This window comes from Sorex araneus, chromosome 8, assembly GCF_027595985.1.
Source record: "Sorex araneus isolate mSorAra2 chromosome 8, mSorAra2.pri, whole genome shotgun sequence".
Lineage (NCBI taxonomy): Eukaryota > Metazoa > Chordata > Mammalia > Eulipotyphla > Soricidae > Sorex > Sorex araneus.
Window position 1 is genome coordinate 30,137,344 of NC_073309.1, and position 14,705 is coordinate 30,152,048.

The window sequence follows — 14,705 nt, forward strand, 5'->3', positions numbered from 1 at the left end:
AGGAGTTACTCCTGGTGGTGCTCAGGGAACCATACAGATGGATGTCGGAGATCAAGCCCGGGTCAGCCGCATACAGGCAAACGCCCAACCTGCTATCCTATCGCTCAGGCCCCAGACCCTCTGATTTTTCTTTTGTGTGTCTGCTCCTTGTTTGGGGGCTCCTTCCGGAGTGCCCAGAGGCTATTCTGGGGGCCTGTTGCTGGACGGTGGAGGGGGCAGGGAGGGAGGGAGAGGACACTTGGACGGTTCGCTGGGGGTGAGACCATGTGGGTTGGGGATTGAACCCAGGCCTCCTGCATATAAAACATACCCCCCAGCCCTCAAAGCCACCTCAGGGCCTTTCAGTTCAAAGGTCAGCTCTGACTTTAGTGGCGCATGTAACCTCAGGGAAGGCTGTTCCCCAGTAGACATCAGTTCCCCAGCCAGTGGTGGACTTTAAACCTTCTAGGTTTAAAGCCCTAAATCCTGTGGCCACCGGTGGCGGGCTGGGGGTGGGGACCGCTGATCTTTCATTTTCTGCCCTTGAAAACAGGCGCCCCGGGAGTCCCGGGCTAGGCTGGGAGGAGGCTCTGTTCCCAGGGGCAGGAGAAGGTCTGGAGCGCTGGCAAAACTTCCCGAGTCCTCCCCTCGCTCCTGCTGCGGCCTTGGCTCCGGTGGGGGCGGGGGGTGGGGTGCTCCCGGGTTTCTCCCAGTGGGTGCCGGAGGCTGGAGTCGCCTTTGTCTGCCGCAGGAGGCCAGCCAGCCGGCTGTGGCCGCACGGCCCCTGCCCGGGCTGGGGAGATGGTTTTTTTTTTTTCCTCCCTGTGTGTTGCAGCTGGGACCGTTTATAATAGGAAAAAAAGAGAATGACCAGGCCAGCCGGCTGGAAAATAAAGAGACTTAAAAAGAAAAGGGCTAGGCCTGTTCTTCTCCTGCGGAGGCTTTGGTTAGGCAGAAAGTTTGAGTTCCTTTCTGAAAGGCATTTGGGCTTTTGAAGTCCCCTGCGGGAGATCCCTCTTGCCCCTGGGAAGCCAGGCCCTGGCATGTCCCAATGTGCAGGACCAGGAGGGGGGCAGCACTGGAGGGGGCGGCAGCAGGCCTGGGAAAGGCGGCGCCAGGCGGGGTGCGGGGTCTCTGCTCGCCGCCCCCCCCCCCCAGCCTCGTGGCCTCTCTTCTGTAGCTTGCCCCCCCGCACCCCCCACTCCCAATATCCTCTCCTCCCTCTGGCTTTGAACTCTGACCCGGGGCCGTGGGGCCACAGGGTGGGGGTCTACCAGATCTGCTCCATCATTTAAGCAGAGAACAGAGAGGTTCCACCTGGGGGCTGGGATCCAGGCAGACTCTGGGCGGCTGCAATGCCGGGATCGGGCTGGCGAAAGGCTGGGCAGACCCCTGGCCGCTGGGGGCTGTGCTGCCCCTACTGTGTGCCTGGCAGCCCCCTGGACACGGCCTTCCTGCCACGGCCTCTCGGCCAGGGCCCCATCTCCTCCTGGCCGCTGCTCCCGGGGTTCGGAGGCCTTCCCTCCTGGCGGGACTTGGCCCGGTTTGAAGGCAGCCTGGCTCTGGCTTCCTATGTCTCCAGGGCACCCAGAATCACTGGGCATTCGGTGGGCACTGTGGCACGATGGGGGTGCGTGTGGAAGTTTCGGACACTGCCCGGAACCAGCTTCAGACCCAGTTGGATGGGCGAAGGGTATTTGTGTTGCTGCCGCCTTAGGGACGGGCAGTGCCTTGGGAGCCAGTCATGGTGCAGGTGACTGGGGGAGGGGGTCTCTCCGGGCAGTGCCGGGGGGAGGGGTGTGTGGGGGGAGCACGTGGCTCTCTCCATCAAGTCCAGGGCTGTCACTTACACAGCGTGTGTGCCAGCCCTCTGGGCCGTCTCCCCGGCCTGGCGGCTCAGTGGGGCCAGAAACCGCACAGGAGATTTTCGTTTTCGGGCAGGCTGGAGAGATGGGACAGAGCTTAAGTTGTTTGCCTTGCATGAGACTGACCCAGACTCCATCCCCGGCCGGGCATATAGTCCCCTGAACCCCCGCAGGAGTGAACGTTGAGTGCAGAGCAAAGAGTGAGCCCTGAGCACCACAGAGTTTGCCCCCCACCAAAACCAAGAAAAATAAGAACAACAGAACAATCAATCCTCCCCCCACAACCCCCCACCCTCTCTGGAAACTGGCTGGTTGCAGAGCTGTGCTGGGCTCTCCCCAGGGGCCCCCTCCCCCAAGAGTGACGGGCAGATTCTTCCACCCTCCAGGGCTGAGCACCTGCAGGGACCTGAGGAGAGAACCAACGTAGTGGGGTGGCCAGATTCAGACCCCCACACCCAGTGTAAGGACCCCACATGCTTTTCTTCTTTTTCGTTCTGTGTTTGTGTTTTGGACCACACGGCACTGTGTTCCGGGCTGACTCCTTGCTCTGCACTCAGGGATCACTCCTGGTAGGTTCTGAGTGCCTGAGCCTATGAGACGCTAGATACTGAACCCAGGTGGACCTCGTGCAAGAAAGGCTCCCGTACCTGCTGGGCCCGCACGTGCCTGTCTTTCTTTCTTTCTTCCTTTCTTTCTTTCTTTCTTTCTTTCTTTCTTTCTTTCTTTCTTTCTTTCTTTCTTTCTTTCTTTCTTTCTTTCTTTCTTTCTTTCTTTCTTTCTTTCTTTCTTTTTTTCTTTCCTTCCTTTCTTTCTTTCTCTCTTTCTCTCTCTCTTTCTCTCTCTCCCTTCCTCCCTTTCTCCCTTTCTCTCTCTCCCTTCCTCCCTTTCTCTCTCTCTTTCTTTCTTTCTTTCTTTCTTTCTTTCTTTCTTTCTTTCTTTCTTTCTTTCTTTCTCTCTCTCTCTCTCTCTCTTTCTTTCTTTCTTTCTTTCTTTCTTTCTTTCTTTCTTTCTTTCTTTCTTTCTTTCTTTCTTTCTTTCTTTCTTTCTTTCTTTCCCTTCCTCCCTTCCTCCCTTTCCCCTCTCCTTCTCTCTCTCTTCCTTCCTTCCTTCCTTCCTTCCTTCCTTCCTTCCTTCCTTCCTTCCTTCCTTCCTTCCTTCCTTCCTTCCTTCCTTCCTTCCTTCCTTCCTTCCTTCCTTCCTCTCTCTTTCTTTCTCTCTCTCTTTCTTTCTTTCTTTCTTTCTTTCTTTCTTTCTTTCTTTCTTTCTTTCTTTCTTTCTTTCTTTCTTTCTTTCTTTCTTTCTTTCTTTCTTTCTTCGGTTTTCTTTTGCTTTGGGGCCACACCCAGTGGTGCTCAGGGTTTACTCCCGGTGGGCTGACTCTAGGGACCACATGTGGTGCTGGAAACAAACAAACCATGTGTGGTCCATACTCTGGGTGGTGCTCAGGGCTTACTCCTGGCTCACTCCTGGCGGGGCTTAGGGGACCAATTTTAGTGCCAGGAATAGGACCTAGATCAGCTGTGTGCAAGGCAAGAGCCCTGCATGTACTATGGCTTGGCCCGCCCCCTGCCTCCCCCAACCCCATGCTTTTCTGAACTCTCCAGGCCGTTTCTCTTGAGCTTGGGCATCTGGAAGGTTCTTTCTGATGGGTTCAGGCAGGTGGGAGGGGAAAGGTTTGCACACAGGAAATACAGATATTTGATTGGCTGGTGGTGGTGGTGGTGGGTATCGGGGCCATACTTGGTGATGCTCAGGGGCTACTCCTCATTCTGTGCTCAGAAATCACTCCTGATGTGCTCAGGGGGTCCTATGCAACTCGGGTTGAACTGGGGTGGGCCACATGCAAGGCAAGTGCCCTACCCATTGTACTCTCTCTCTGGCCCAACACCAGATTTTTGGATAAAATAATCTGAACTGTTTATTTATTCCCCCCCCCCCAGTTTTGGGTCACCCCTGGCAGTCCAAAACTGGAACAACGCATTCCTGGCTCTCTGTTCAGAGATTGCTCCTGGCAGGGCTCAGGGAACTATCTGTGGCATCAGTGATGGAACCCGGGTCAGCCATGTGCCACGGCCTTCCTTGCTTCTTATCACACTGGCACGTGTGAATTGGTTTGATCTTGCACACTTGCAGGTAAAGAATAATGGTAACAGAGGGGCTTTGGTGGTCAGTAAGGGTCTGTGACTCCGCATAATCTCTCTACTAGCTGGTAGTCTTGGGGCAAATCCTGTTACGGTGAGGTGGTCACGGTGAGGTGGTCAGTAGCAAGCAGGCTCACCTCAGGGATCAAACAGTGCCCACAAAGTCTCGTCTCTTGCAAGGTCCCAGCATTTGCTCTAGTTCTCGGAGCAACCCTCTCACACTGGGGGGTCTGTGTTCTCTGCTGGGAGGGGCACAAAAGCCCTAGAGAGGGCTGGCCATAACCCCAGGGATCAAACTGGAGGCCAACCCTAAGGGTTTAGGTCTGTTCAGCAAGGGCCAGAGAGTTCGTAGAACATCATGCTAAATAGGTTTCTTAACCTTCCACTTGCCAGCCGGTTGGCCAGATATTTTTTTTTCACTAGGTATACAGGCCAGACATTTACTTAGAGGAAAATAGAAATATATTTATTAATTCATTTAAGTTTTGGGGGGCCATACCCAGTGGTGCTCAGGGCTTAGTCCTCACTCAGTGCTCAGGGCTTATCACTCCTGGTGAGGCTTGAGGCATCTCTGGTGCCAGGGATGAAACCCAGGTCAGTTGCATGCAAAGCTAGTGCCTTACCTGCTGTTCTATCTTTTCCGCCCCAAGAAACTGATTTATTTATTTTTATTTTGGGGTTTTGGGCTACACCGGCAATGCTCAGGGGTTACTCCTGGCTTTGCACTCAGGAATTGCTCCTGGGGGGGTTTTGGGGGGAGCACATGGGGTGGCAGGGATCACACCCAGGTTGACGGTAAGTGAGCAAGGCAAGCACCCTACCCTCTGTCCTATCTCTCAAGTCCCCAAGAAATTTAATTAATTAATTAATTAATTAATTAATTTTTGGCTTTTTGGGTCACACCCAGCGAGGCACAGGGGTTACTCCTGGCTCTGCATCAGGAATTACTCCTGGCGGTGCTCAGGGGACCATATGGGATGCTGGGAACTGAACCCGGGTTGGCCACGTGCAAGGCAAAATGCTCTACCCGCTATGCTAGCGCTCCGGCCCCAAGACATTTATTTTAAAGCCAAAATTTTAAGAGAAGGGTTAGAGAGATAGTACAACGTGAAGGTGCCCACCTGGCACATGGCCAGCCCTGGTTAGATCTCCAACACCACACAAGATGCTCCCTGAGCACCATCTGGAGTGATCCCTGAGCAGAGAAGCAGTTAGTCCTGAGAGCCACTGGGTGTGTGGCCCAAGCTCCCTCCCTGCGAAAGTGACACAACACTACGTGGGTGGTGACCAGCTAAGCTCAAACCCAGGAGAATGCCTTTAACGTCACAAAGAGAATCTGGAATGATAGTACAGTGGCTTTGATGCCTGCTTGCGTGCTGCTGACTGGGGCTGGATCCCCAGCATCCCATACAGTCCCCCAAGTCAGTCAGGAGTAATTCCTGAGTGCAAAGCCAGGAGTAACCTCTGACCCTGCTGGGTGTAACCCAAAAATAAAATAAAATAAAATATTTTTTTTTGGGTTCATACCCCCCCCAGAGTGATGCTCAGGGGTTACTCCTGGCTCTGCAGTCAGGAATCACTCCAGGTGGGCTCAGGGACCATATGAGATGCTGGGGATGAAATCTAGGCTGACTCTGTGCATGGCAAATGGACTTGCCTTGCGCACAGCACAACTTGCTGTACTATCTCTCCAGCCCTTAAAACTCTTTTTTTTAAAAAAAAAAGAGGGGCTGGAGCAATAGCACAGCAGGCAGGGCGTTTGCATTGCACTAGGCCGACCCGGGTTCAATTCCCAGCATCCCATATTGTCCCCTGAGCACCGCCAGGAGTAATTCCTGAGTGCAGAGCCAGGAGTAACCCCTGTGCATCGCTGGGTGTGACCCAAAAAGCAAAAAAAAAAAAAAAAAAAGAAAGAAAAAAAGAAAGACTAGAATAAAGATAGCCCCTTTTTAAATCATCAGGTTCCATTAAGAAAAAATTTTAATATATTTATGTCCAGGTTGCTAATTAGCAAAACAGTGGTGTCTGACGGAGCTGCCCGTCGGTGAAGGCCTTGGGATTGGCCCTGCAGAATCTATGCCTAGTGAGTTCTTTAGACCCAGAACCACGTTTGGTTTTTCAAGGCAGTCTGTGAAAGCAGGGTTCTCAGGGAACAAAGCAACAAGTGACCCCGTTGGCTCAGCTGGTGGTGCAGCACTCCAGGGCCTCCGCGGGGCTCAGGCGGCCGAGGCTCGGGGCCAGGGCCTGAGTCTCCAGTTTTCTGAGGGTGGGGGTCCCCCGGGGATGCTCCCGCCAAGTTGGTTTCTTTGCTGCCTTGTGGGTGTTCCTTGCAAAGACTGCTGACGCTTGAAGAATTAACGAATTATAATAATGATGATAAAATAGAAATGGCTTTCCCAGCTGAACAGAAACTGGAGAAGACCAGGAGGTTCCCACACCCGCCTTATTGTTCTTGGCTCTTGCCTCCCACAGCCCAGGGGAGGCAGCTGTCTGGGACCACTGCTGGCCTCTTTGAGTTGTGATCACGGGGGAGGGGAGCGACTCTGGGGACCTTTGGGGAGTATCAGGAGCATGTGCAGGATTTCCCTCCCCAAATGCCAGCTAAGTAGGAACAGCAGAGACAGGGGTGTTCTCTACCCTCAGCAACTTCTAGCTCCCACCCTGTGAGAGGCCCCCTCAACCCTGCAAACGGTGGCGTGGAGACAGGGCGGTGGGACGTGGAGCCTGTCCTTAACTGATCACAGCACAGCCTTGCTCTTCCAGGTGTACACCTGTGTGGCCGAGGGCCCCGCCACGGCACCCTGCAACTTACCTTCCACTCCTAAAGGGGACCTAGAATAAAAAACAGTGCAAAAGAGGAAAAGGGAAAAAAAATCAAGACTGCGGGGCTGGAGCAATGGCACAGGGTGTTTGCCTTGCATGCGGCTGACCCGGGTTTGTTTCCCAGCATCCCATATGGTCCCCTGAGCACCGCCAGGAGGAATTCCTGAGTGCAAAGCCAGGTGTAACCCCTGTGCATTGTCGGGTGTGACCCAAAAAGCAAAAACAAAAAAATAAATCAAAACTATTGTTTGAGCAAACTAGATTTCTTTTTTTTTTTTTTCAAGAAAATTCTAGAAAGCAGAGACATGTTTGTTAGCTTTTCTTTCTTTTTTTTGGGGGGGGGTCATACCTGGAGGTATTCAGGAGTTACTCCTAGTTCTGAGCTCTGGGAATCACTCCTGAGGTGCTTGGGGGACTGGTACCTGGGGTGCCTGGGATCAAACCTGGGTTGGCTGCATGCAAGGCAAGGGCCCAACCCACTGTACTATTTCTCCAGCCCCGTGTCTGCCAGTCTTCAGAGAGCACAGGAGGGAGAGACTTGCCCGTGGAAGGGATTTGTGGTTGTGGAACTCTCTCTCTCTCTCTCTCTCTCTCTCTCTCTCTCTCTCTCTCTCTCTCTCATTAACCTTGAGGGCTGAGAAAGGTAAGAAGGAAGGACAGGGAGGAGAGAGAAGGCTCGAGAGAGGGGTTGGCTTGTGGGCTTCACTCTGAGCCCCTACGAGTGCTCACTTCTGTGGGACCCTAGGGGGCTGCTCTGGCATGTTCCACCAGTCACACAGCATAAACCGACATTGTCAAAATGCCCGGATTCTGGATGGGGCCTGGTTTTTGAATGAATTCTTGGTCCTTGTGGCTTCAGAAACCTTTTACTGTGCTTTCGAGCATGCCATATTCAGTTGTACACCCATAGGAGGGGTTAACCCAGTTTAAGAAGCTGGGCGCAGGGTGACTCAGGAGACGCGTGCTGTTTTAAATAACTCCGGGCCCTGCTGAGTTCCTGGGTCCAAGCTCATCTGACTCCATAGTCCTGCCTTGCTGGTTTGTGTCTGTTCGGAGCACCTACGGGTGCTCAGAACTCACTCCTGGCTCTGGCTCAAGGATCACTCCTGGTAAGGTTCAGGGTGGTTCCATCGCTCCAATCGGGTTGGCCTCGTGCAAGACAAGTGCTGTCCTATCTCTCGAAGCCCTGTCCTACCTTGTTTGGGTGCCAATAGCGCCCCTTCCTTCACCAGGCTGCTATGCAAGGCACAGTTCCCCCCACACCCCCCTTCTTTTGGAACTGAAGGAAGGAACTTCGTGGGGGGCTGGAGCAATAGCACAGGGGGTAGGGCGTTTGCCTTGCACATGGCCGACCCGGGTTCATTCCCAGCATCCCATATGGTCCCCTGAGCACCGCCAGGAGTCATTCCTGAGTGCAGGAGCCAGGAGTAACCAGGTGTGACCCAAAAAGGAAAAAAAAAAAAAGGGAGCGGTTCCTTAAGGAGCACGCGGAAAAAATCGAGGGGTGGGCGAGGGCGCCCCTCCTCTGGGAAAATTCTGATTGGCTGGAAGGACGCGCGTTTGCCGGCCGGGACACGCAAGAGCCGGTACTTTCTCTTGCGTTCTCGGTGGTGGCTCCTCGCGTTTCCGCCGCCGCTGCTCTGCGGAGGGCCACCCTCCCCGGGAAGGGCGCCCGACACCCGCTGCTCCAGTGTGGAACGGGCAGGTGGGACTATAACCCACCGGGAAAAGACCTTTTCCCCACCCCCCTCCCCGCCTCGCTTCCAGGAAGCCGAAGGGGCAAGAAGCGAGGTCCAGGCACTGCAGCGCTCGCCCTGTCCTCGCCCAGGGCCTCCGGAGAGCCCCTGGGAAGGAGCGACGGTCTGTTAGTTGCTCTGGAATTTCCCTTAAAACAACACTTCTGGAAGGAGTTAACACTGAAGCGCGCTTCAGAGAGGGCGGGCTGGGGGGGCGGGCGTGGGGGGCGGCGGGTGCGGGAGCTCCCCGGGGCGCCCCGGGAGCGACCGAGCCCCGGGAGCGCGGCGGTGCTGGGGGGGGGGGACGGAGCGGGGGTGGTAGGGGGCCACGCACGTGAGACCGCGGCGCGCGCGCCGGGGCCAGAAAACTTTGTGTGTTTCTGCGGGACCCCGGCCTGGTGCCCTGGTTCCCGGGAGCAGAAGGTGCACCCCCCCCCGCCCCACCCCACCTCACCCCACCCCCCAGCTTTTCATCTTCACCTCTGCCCTCCGCGCCTTCCGCAGTTCCCCGGGAAAGGGGCTGGGGCGGGGGCAGAGGCAGCGCCGCGGGTCTCCGACAGCCCCCACGCCGCCTTGTGACCCCTCCTTTCCTCCTGCACACCCCCTTCCCCACCGCGCTCCTTTTGTCCTCCCTCTTCTTCCCTCCGGGCTCCTGGCTGGGCTGGATCCGCAGTCTCCGGGCCCCCCAGAGAGCCCGGGCGGCCGAGCCGGGGGCTGTGCTCCGCCCCCTCCCCCTAGGAGAGGCGGCCCGCGGCGGGGGCACCCCGGAGCCCAGGCCAGCCGGCCCCCTCCCCCAGCGTGTGCCATCTGCCGCCTGTCAGCCTCTCTCCGCGGGCCTCGATCCCAGGCGCCGGCGGGGGTAGGGGGGAGCTGCCGGTTCGGCCCCTCCTTCCTGGCTCGGTCCCCGGCGCCTCGCAGCCCTCTGTCCTGGCGGTGGCCCTGGGCACCCCCCTCTCCGCCGAACCCCGGCCTCCCCGAGCTTCGGGAGGCGGCTCCCACTCTCCCCCCACTGGGGAGGCCGGGATGATGTCGGTCACTCCCGGACGCAGCGGCCGGGGAGGCGGGCGGGAGCCCGGGTGGTGGCCGCTGGCAGCCCTAACCCTGGGAGGGGGCTTTCTGGGTTAGGGTTTAGGAGTTCGGGCCCAGCTAGCCGAGGGGCTTTTGCTCTCTCGCTCGCTCCCGGTACCAGGGTTGTCCGCGTGCCTCGGAGCCGGCCTTGAGCGCGCAAGCTTGGTGCCCCCCCACTCCCGCCCCCAAGGCGTTTCCCTGCCTCTGGCCTCTCCCCGCACTTGGCCCACCCGCGCGCTTCCGAGCCGCGGGGGGTTGCGGGGGTGGCATCTAGCCCAGCAGTTCAGCCCGGCGCCCGGCGGGAGCCCAGAGCCCCTCTGAGCGCCGAGCAGGGCCGGGCCGCACCGCGGAGCGCGCCGCGGGGGGCGCGGGTCGGAAACGGCGGGGCGCGGGCGCCCTGCTGGGGGGCGGGCGCCGTTGCCCGGCCTGGCCCCCCGGGGCGCGGCACAAGGAGGGCAGCAGCGGGCTTTTCCGTGAAAGGTTGCCCTGGGTAACTCGTCTCCGAGGGGACACAGCCCTCCTCTCTCCAAGTGGCAACTTATCGATCCGCGAGATTGATAACCCTCAGCGCTGCGCCGCGCACCCGCTCCGCTCCCCCAGCTCCGGGGCGAGCCGGCCCGAGGCGGCGCCACTCAACCGGGAGGGGGGCGATGTCCGGGTGACTCCCCCCCCACCTACCCCCAGGACCTGCAGCTGCTGGTGGTGGTGGGGAGGGAGGCGTTTCCAAGAAACGGTTTAGGTAGCGGGGAGCCGCCTGGGGGAAGGTTTTTTTCCCAAAATTCGAGCCCATCCCGGGCAGGTTCCGAGACCACAGCTGGTTCGAGTTACCAGAGGCGCGATGCGCCCCCTCGTGGCTGGGGTAAAACTGTGGCAAGTGCGACGTGGTTAACTCTTCTGGTCCATAGGAGGGGGAGGCGATGCTCCCGCCAAGTCTTGGGGTTCCGTGCCCCAGGGATGGTCTTACTTAGGAAGTGTGCGACCAGGTGGCGGAAGCCCTCCAAAGGCAGGTGTGGGGCGAGCAGGGCTTAGATCGGTCGTGTAAGGGGGGCCCAGAAATGGGCCTCAAATACCGACCGGTGAGTGTACACTGGAGGGTGGAGGAAATAATTCAGGTGCGTAAAACATAAATTGCAGAGGCAGCAATGCAAAAGGGCAATTCAACCCAGTGTGGTAACTACCCCCCCCCACCTTCACACACACACAACCCCGCCCCATTCCATCACTTTTTTTTTTTTTTTTGCAGTTTGTGATAGTAGTGCGTCTTGGAGAGCTTGGCGGCACGCGTGGGCCCCGTGTCTGTTCCCTCCTACCGCCCCCGGTGCCAGCCAGCGCCGGCGGAGTGGGCGCCCCGCGTGCGGGTGCGGTGCCCGCGCCGTGCCTGCCGCCGCCGCCGCCGCCGCCGCGGTCCGGGTTTTGCGGGCGGCCGGAGCTGTATTTCCAGCGCTGTCCATCGCTCGGTGCTGTTGGCCCTCTCTCCGTCTGATCCGAGCCGGAGCAGTGCGGGGCGCCCCACGGGATCAGAGCGCTCCCCCGCCGGGACTCCGCTCCTCACATCCTCCTGCTGGGACCCGGCTACATTTCCAGCCAAGCCTGGCTTTATTATGTGTCTCTGCAGTGCAGCCCCAGCAGCCGGATCGGGAGGAGGAGAGCCAGCGACCACAAAGAAGACAGGAGCGCAAGGGAGACTGGCGGGCGGGCCGGCGCCGGCTGGAGCGCGGAGGAGCCGGGGCGCAGCCGCCGCCGCCGCTGCCCGGGAGGACGGGAGCCTGGCCGCCGCCTGCTCGTCCTCCTCCTCCGCCGCGGCCGCCTCCTCCCCCTTCTCCGCGCCCCTGGCCCATGGAGGCAGCTAGCGGGGCCGGAGACTTGGCACCGGCCTGGGGATCGGCTGCGCGCCGCGCGCTGAGCACCGCAGCCCGAGGGCAGGCGGCGGCGGCCCGGCGCACGGGCTGAGCGATGCCCGGGGCACGGGCGCGCCTGTCCGCCGCTGCCTGAGCGCCCCTTCCTCCTCTTCCTCCTCCGGGGGGCTGGCGCCCGACCGGGCCGAGAGCCGGAGAAGGGGGCGTGAGCCAGGGGCCCCGAGCTGCGGCTTCCCAGCCACTGCGGCCGTTTTGAGACCCCCTCTAAGTAGGCTGAGTTGAGGGACCCCCCCTTCCTCATCCATCATAATCTCCAAACCAGGGGTTTGGGCATTTATTATTTTTTTAGTCTTTAATATTTATTATTATTATTATTATTTTTTTGTGTGTGTCTGCGAGGCAGGGGATCCTTGGAAGGCTTTTTAATTTTTTTTTTCCTGGGGGTTCTGAGCTTCAGTGCTCCCGACTGCCTCCCGGTCTCCTCCTCCCCCTGAGACCCCCCTCGTCTCCAGCCCCGTCCCCCTCCTCAGATGGGTTCATTGTGAGCTTCGCACTGGGCTGCGTGGCCGGACGCCTGCAAACTTTGCACAAAAATCCGGCAAGGGGCGGAGGAGGAGGAGAAGGAGGAGGAGGGTGAGGGTGGCGGTGGGGTGGGGGAGGGAGGGAGGGGGCCGCAGGGGCCGGGGGCCGGCGGGGGGTGGGGAGGAGGAGGAGGAGGAGGAGGAGGAGGAGGAGGAGGGGGGCGGCTTTTTTTTTTTTTTTTTTTTTTGCATAACTCGGCTCGGCCGAGTGGCCTCCGGACTCCCCGCGCCGCTGGGACCGCCGCTGGGACTGCGAGCCCCTGGCTGCCGCATTGCAACAGGCAGGGCCCCGGCGCGCCCCCCGGGCCTCCCCCCGCCCCGGAGCGGCCTCGGCCGGTCGCGGCCGCCCCCCCCAGGGAGGCCGCTCGGGACCTGCGATCCGCTCCCCACCGACGCCGACCCGGCTGCAGAAAAAAAAGTTTCCGAGAGGCAGGCGGAGGAGAAGGGGGAGCGGGGCTGCCTGGAGCGGCGGGGGGCGGCGGGGGCAGCCGGCGGCGGCGGAGGGCGACGGAGCGCCGGGAGCCCCGGACATGTCCAGGCGGAAGCAGGCGAAGCCGCGCTCGGTGAAAGGTGAGCGAGCGAGGCCCGGCGGCCGCGCGGGCGAGCGGGCAGCGCGGGGAGGAGGGACCGGCGGCCGGGGACCCGCGAGCGAGCCGGGAGGAGGAGGAGGAGGAGGAGGAGGAGGAGGAGGAGGAGGAGGAGGAGGAGGAGGAGGAGGCGGAGGCGGCGGCGGAGGAGGCGGAGGCGGAGGAGGAGGAGGAGGGGAGGAGGAAGCCGGGGCGCGGGAGGAGGCGGCGGTGGAGGGGCGCACGGCGGGCACCCCAGCCGCACCATCCGCTCCGGGCCGGGGCCTGGGGGCGCCGCCGCCGAGGGACCCTCGCTGCGCCCTCCGTGCGGGCCCCGGGCCCGCGTGGCCAATCAAGGGGTGCGGGCCCGACTTGGCGGGGATTGCGAATCTCAGCCGGAGGAAGGAAGAGGCGGCGAGCACCGGCGCCCGGGAGGCCGGCAGCCCCGAGGCCGCTCTCCCGGGGGCCCCCCGGGCCTCGCCAACGCCGCTTCGCCGTCCCCGCCTCGTCGCCCCGGGACTCCCGCGGGCGGCGGGCGTTGCTGGCGCGCGGCCGCGCGGCGCTCGGTCCCTGCCCCCTGCCCAGGCCGCGCTCCCGGCCCGGGGGGCCCCCGCACTTCCTGCCTCCTCCACCGAGGCCGGCGCGGCCGGGAGCCTCCTCCGCCAGGAGTTCATTGTCTGCGCAGCGCCAGCGGGACGCGGCGCCCCCGGGGGAGCGCCGGCAGCGGCCGCCGCGCTCGCTGCGCAGCGGCGGGCACCCCGGGACCCCGACACCGGGCTCCCGCGCCCTGGACACCCGGGCGGCTTCCCGGGCCGGGGCCGCCCCGCAGTGCAGCCGTTTGTGTGGACACACACACACACACACACACACACACACACACACACACATACACGCGCGCACGCACGCACGCACACACACACACACATCATTACACACCCCTCCACATCGGTTTCCTTGCTTGGCTTGCGATTTTGCAACTGAGGGCTTCTCGCACGGGAGGGTCCCCAAGAGCACACGTTGGTGAGGACGCACACGCATTTGTTTTCCTGGCTTTGCTTCTGTTTGCACGCGCGGACCCGGAGGCTCCCCGGGAGGAGAGCGGACCCCCCCTCCCCCCTCCCCCAGCGCCCTTCCCCTGCCCTCTCCCCCGCCACCCGCTGCCCTCCAGGCCTCTCCGGCCTCTCCGGCTTTGTCCAGATTCCAGCCCCTGGGTGGGTGCCTGGCAGCCCGCCGTGGTGGGGGCGGGGGGTGGGGGTGGGGGGTGGTAGCGGAGGGGCCAGAGTGTTGCTAGATCTCTGGAGCCAACCGTCCGGAGGCCCTTGTCCTCTCCCAGCTCCCCTGATGACCTCTGGCCCTACCCCAGTTCTGCTCTGAAAAGTTCATTTCCTGGAGGCCTGCGCGGGAAGGCTGCGTCCTGCCCCCTTCCTGCCAGCCTTGCTCCCGGCTGGGATGCCTGCACTCAATCTGGCCTGGCTGGGAGGGTCAGGTACCCGCCGTTACTCTCCTTGAAAGTCCCAGGGCACTTGGCTCCCCCAAGCTGCTCCCTGACATTTTAGAAACGATGAGCTTGGTCCAACTCGTAGCAATCCAGCTATTCCCCTTCTTCTATTTTCCTTGAGAGCAGTAGTTTCATTCCCCAGACGCTGGCAGGGTCCCGGTCAGGAAGAGTCGGACCTGCTCCTCAGAACTAGGGGATCCCGGCAGATCAGGAGACCCCCCCCCACCAAAGACGGGGACCGGTGAAAGGTAGATGTTTGTCCCTTTCTCCAGTTCCGGGGCTCTGGGGCTTGTAATCATATTTTCTTTTCCTTTTCCTGGGCTCCCTGCTTACGCCCAGGAAAAGAAAGAAGGTAGAATTGGGATTTCGGGATGGGAAAATAGTTTGAGGTGACTTCCGCTGTTTGATTTTTGAGTCAAGTCTCCGTGCGGGGGGGATATATGTATATATATATTTTTTTCATAAAGGAAGATGCAGACCTTCCTGTAGCCTCCGGAGGGTCTCTGAACCTTGTTGGCTGAGGGGAGACATGGAAAGTGAAGGTGGACCCGTCTGTGGGGCCAGATGGGCGGCTGGCCCCGAGTTGCTGCAC

General features: G+C 60.3%; 1 protein-coding gene across 1 annotated transcript in view; it reads left to right on the top strand.

Moving 5' to 3' along the window:
- Nucleotides 1–12,232: 12,232 nt before the first annotated feature.
- ZNF423 (zinc finger protein 423) overlaps nt 12,233–14,705 on the top strand; it is a 346,485-nt gene continuing 344,012 nt past the window's right edge. The window contains exon 1 of the mRNA XM_055146043.1: nt 12,233–12,619. Coding sequence (XP_055002018.1) covers nt 12,580–12,619 — 40 coding nt within the window. The 5' untranslated portion in view covers nt 12,233–12,579. The remainder of the gene's footprint in view (nt 12,620–14,705) is intronic.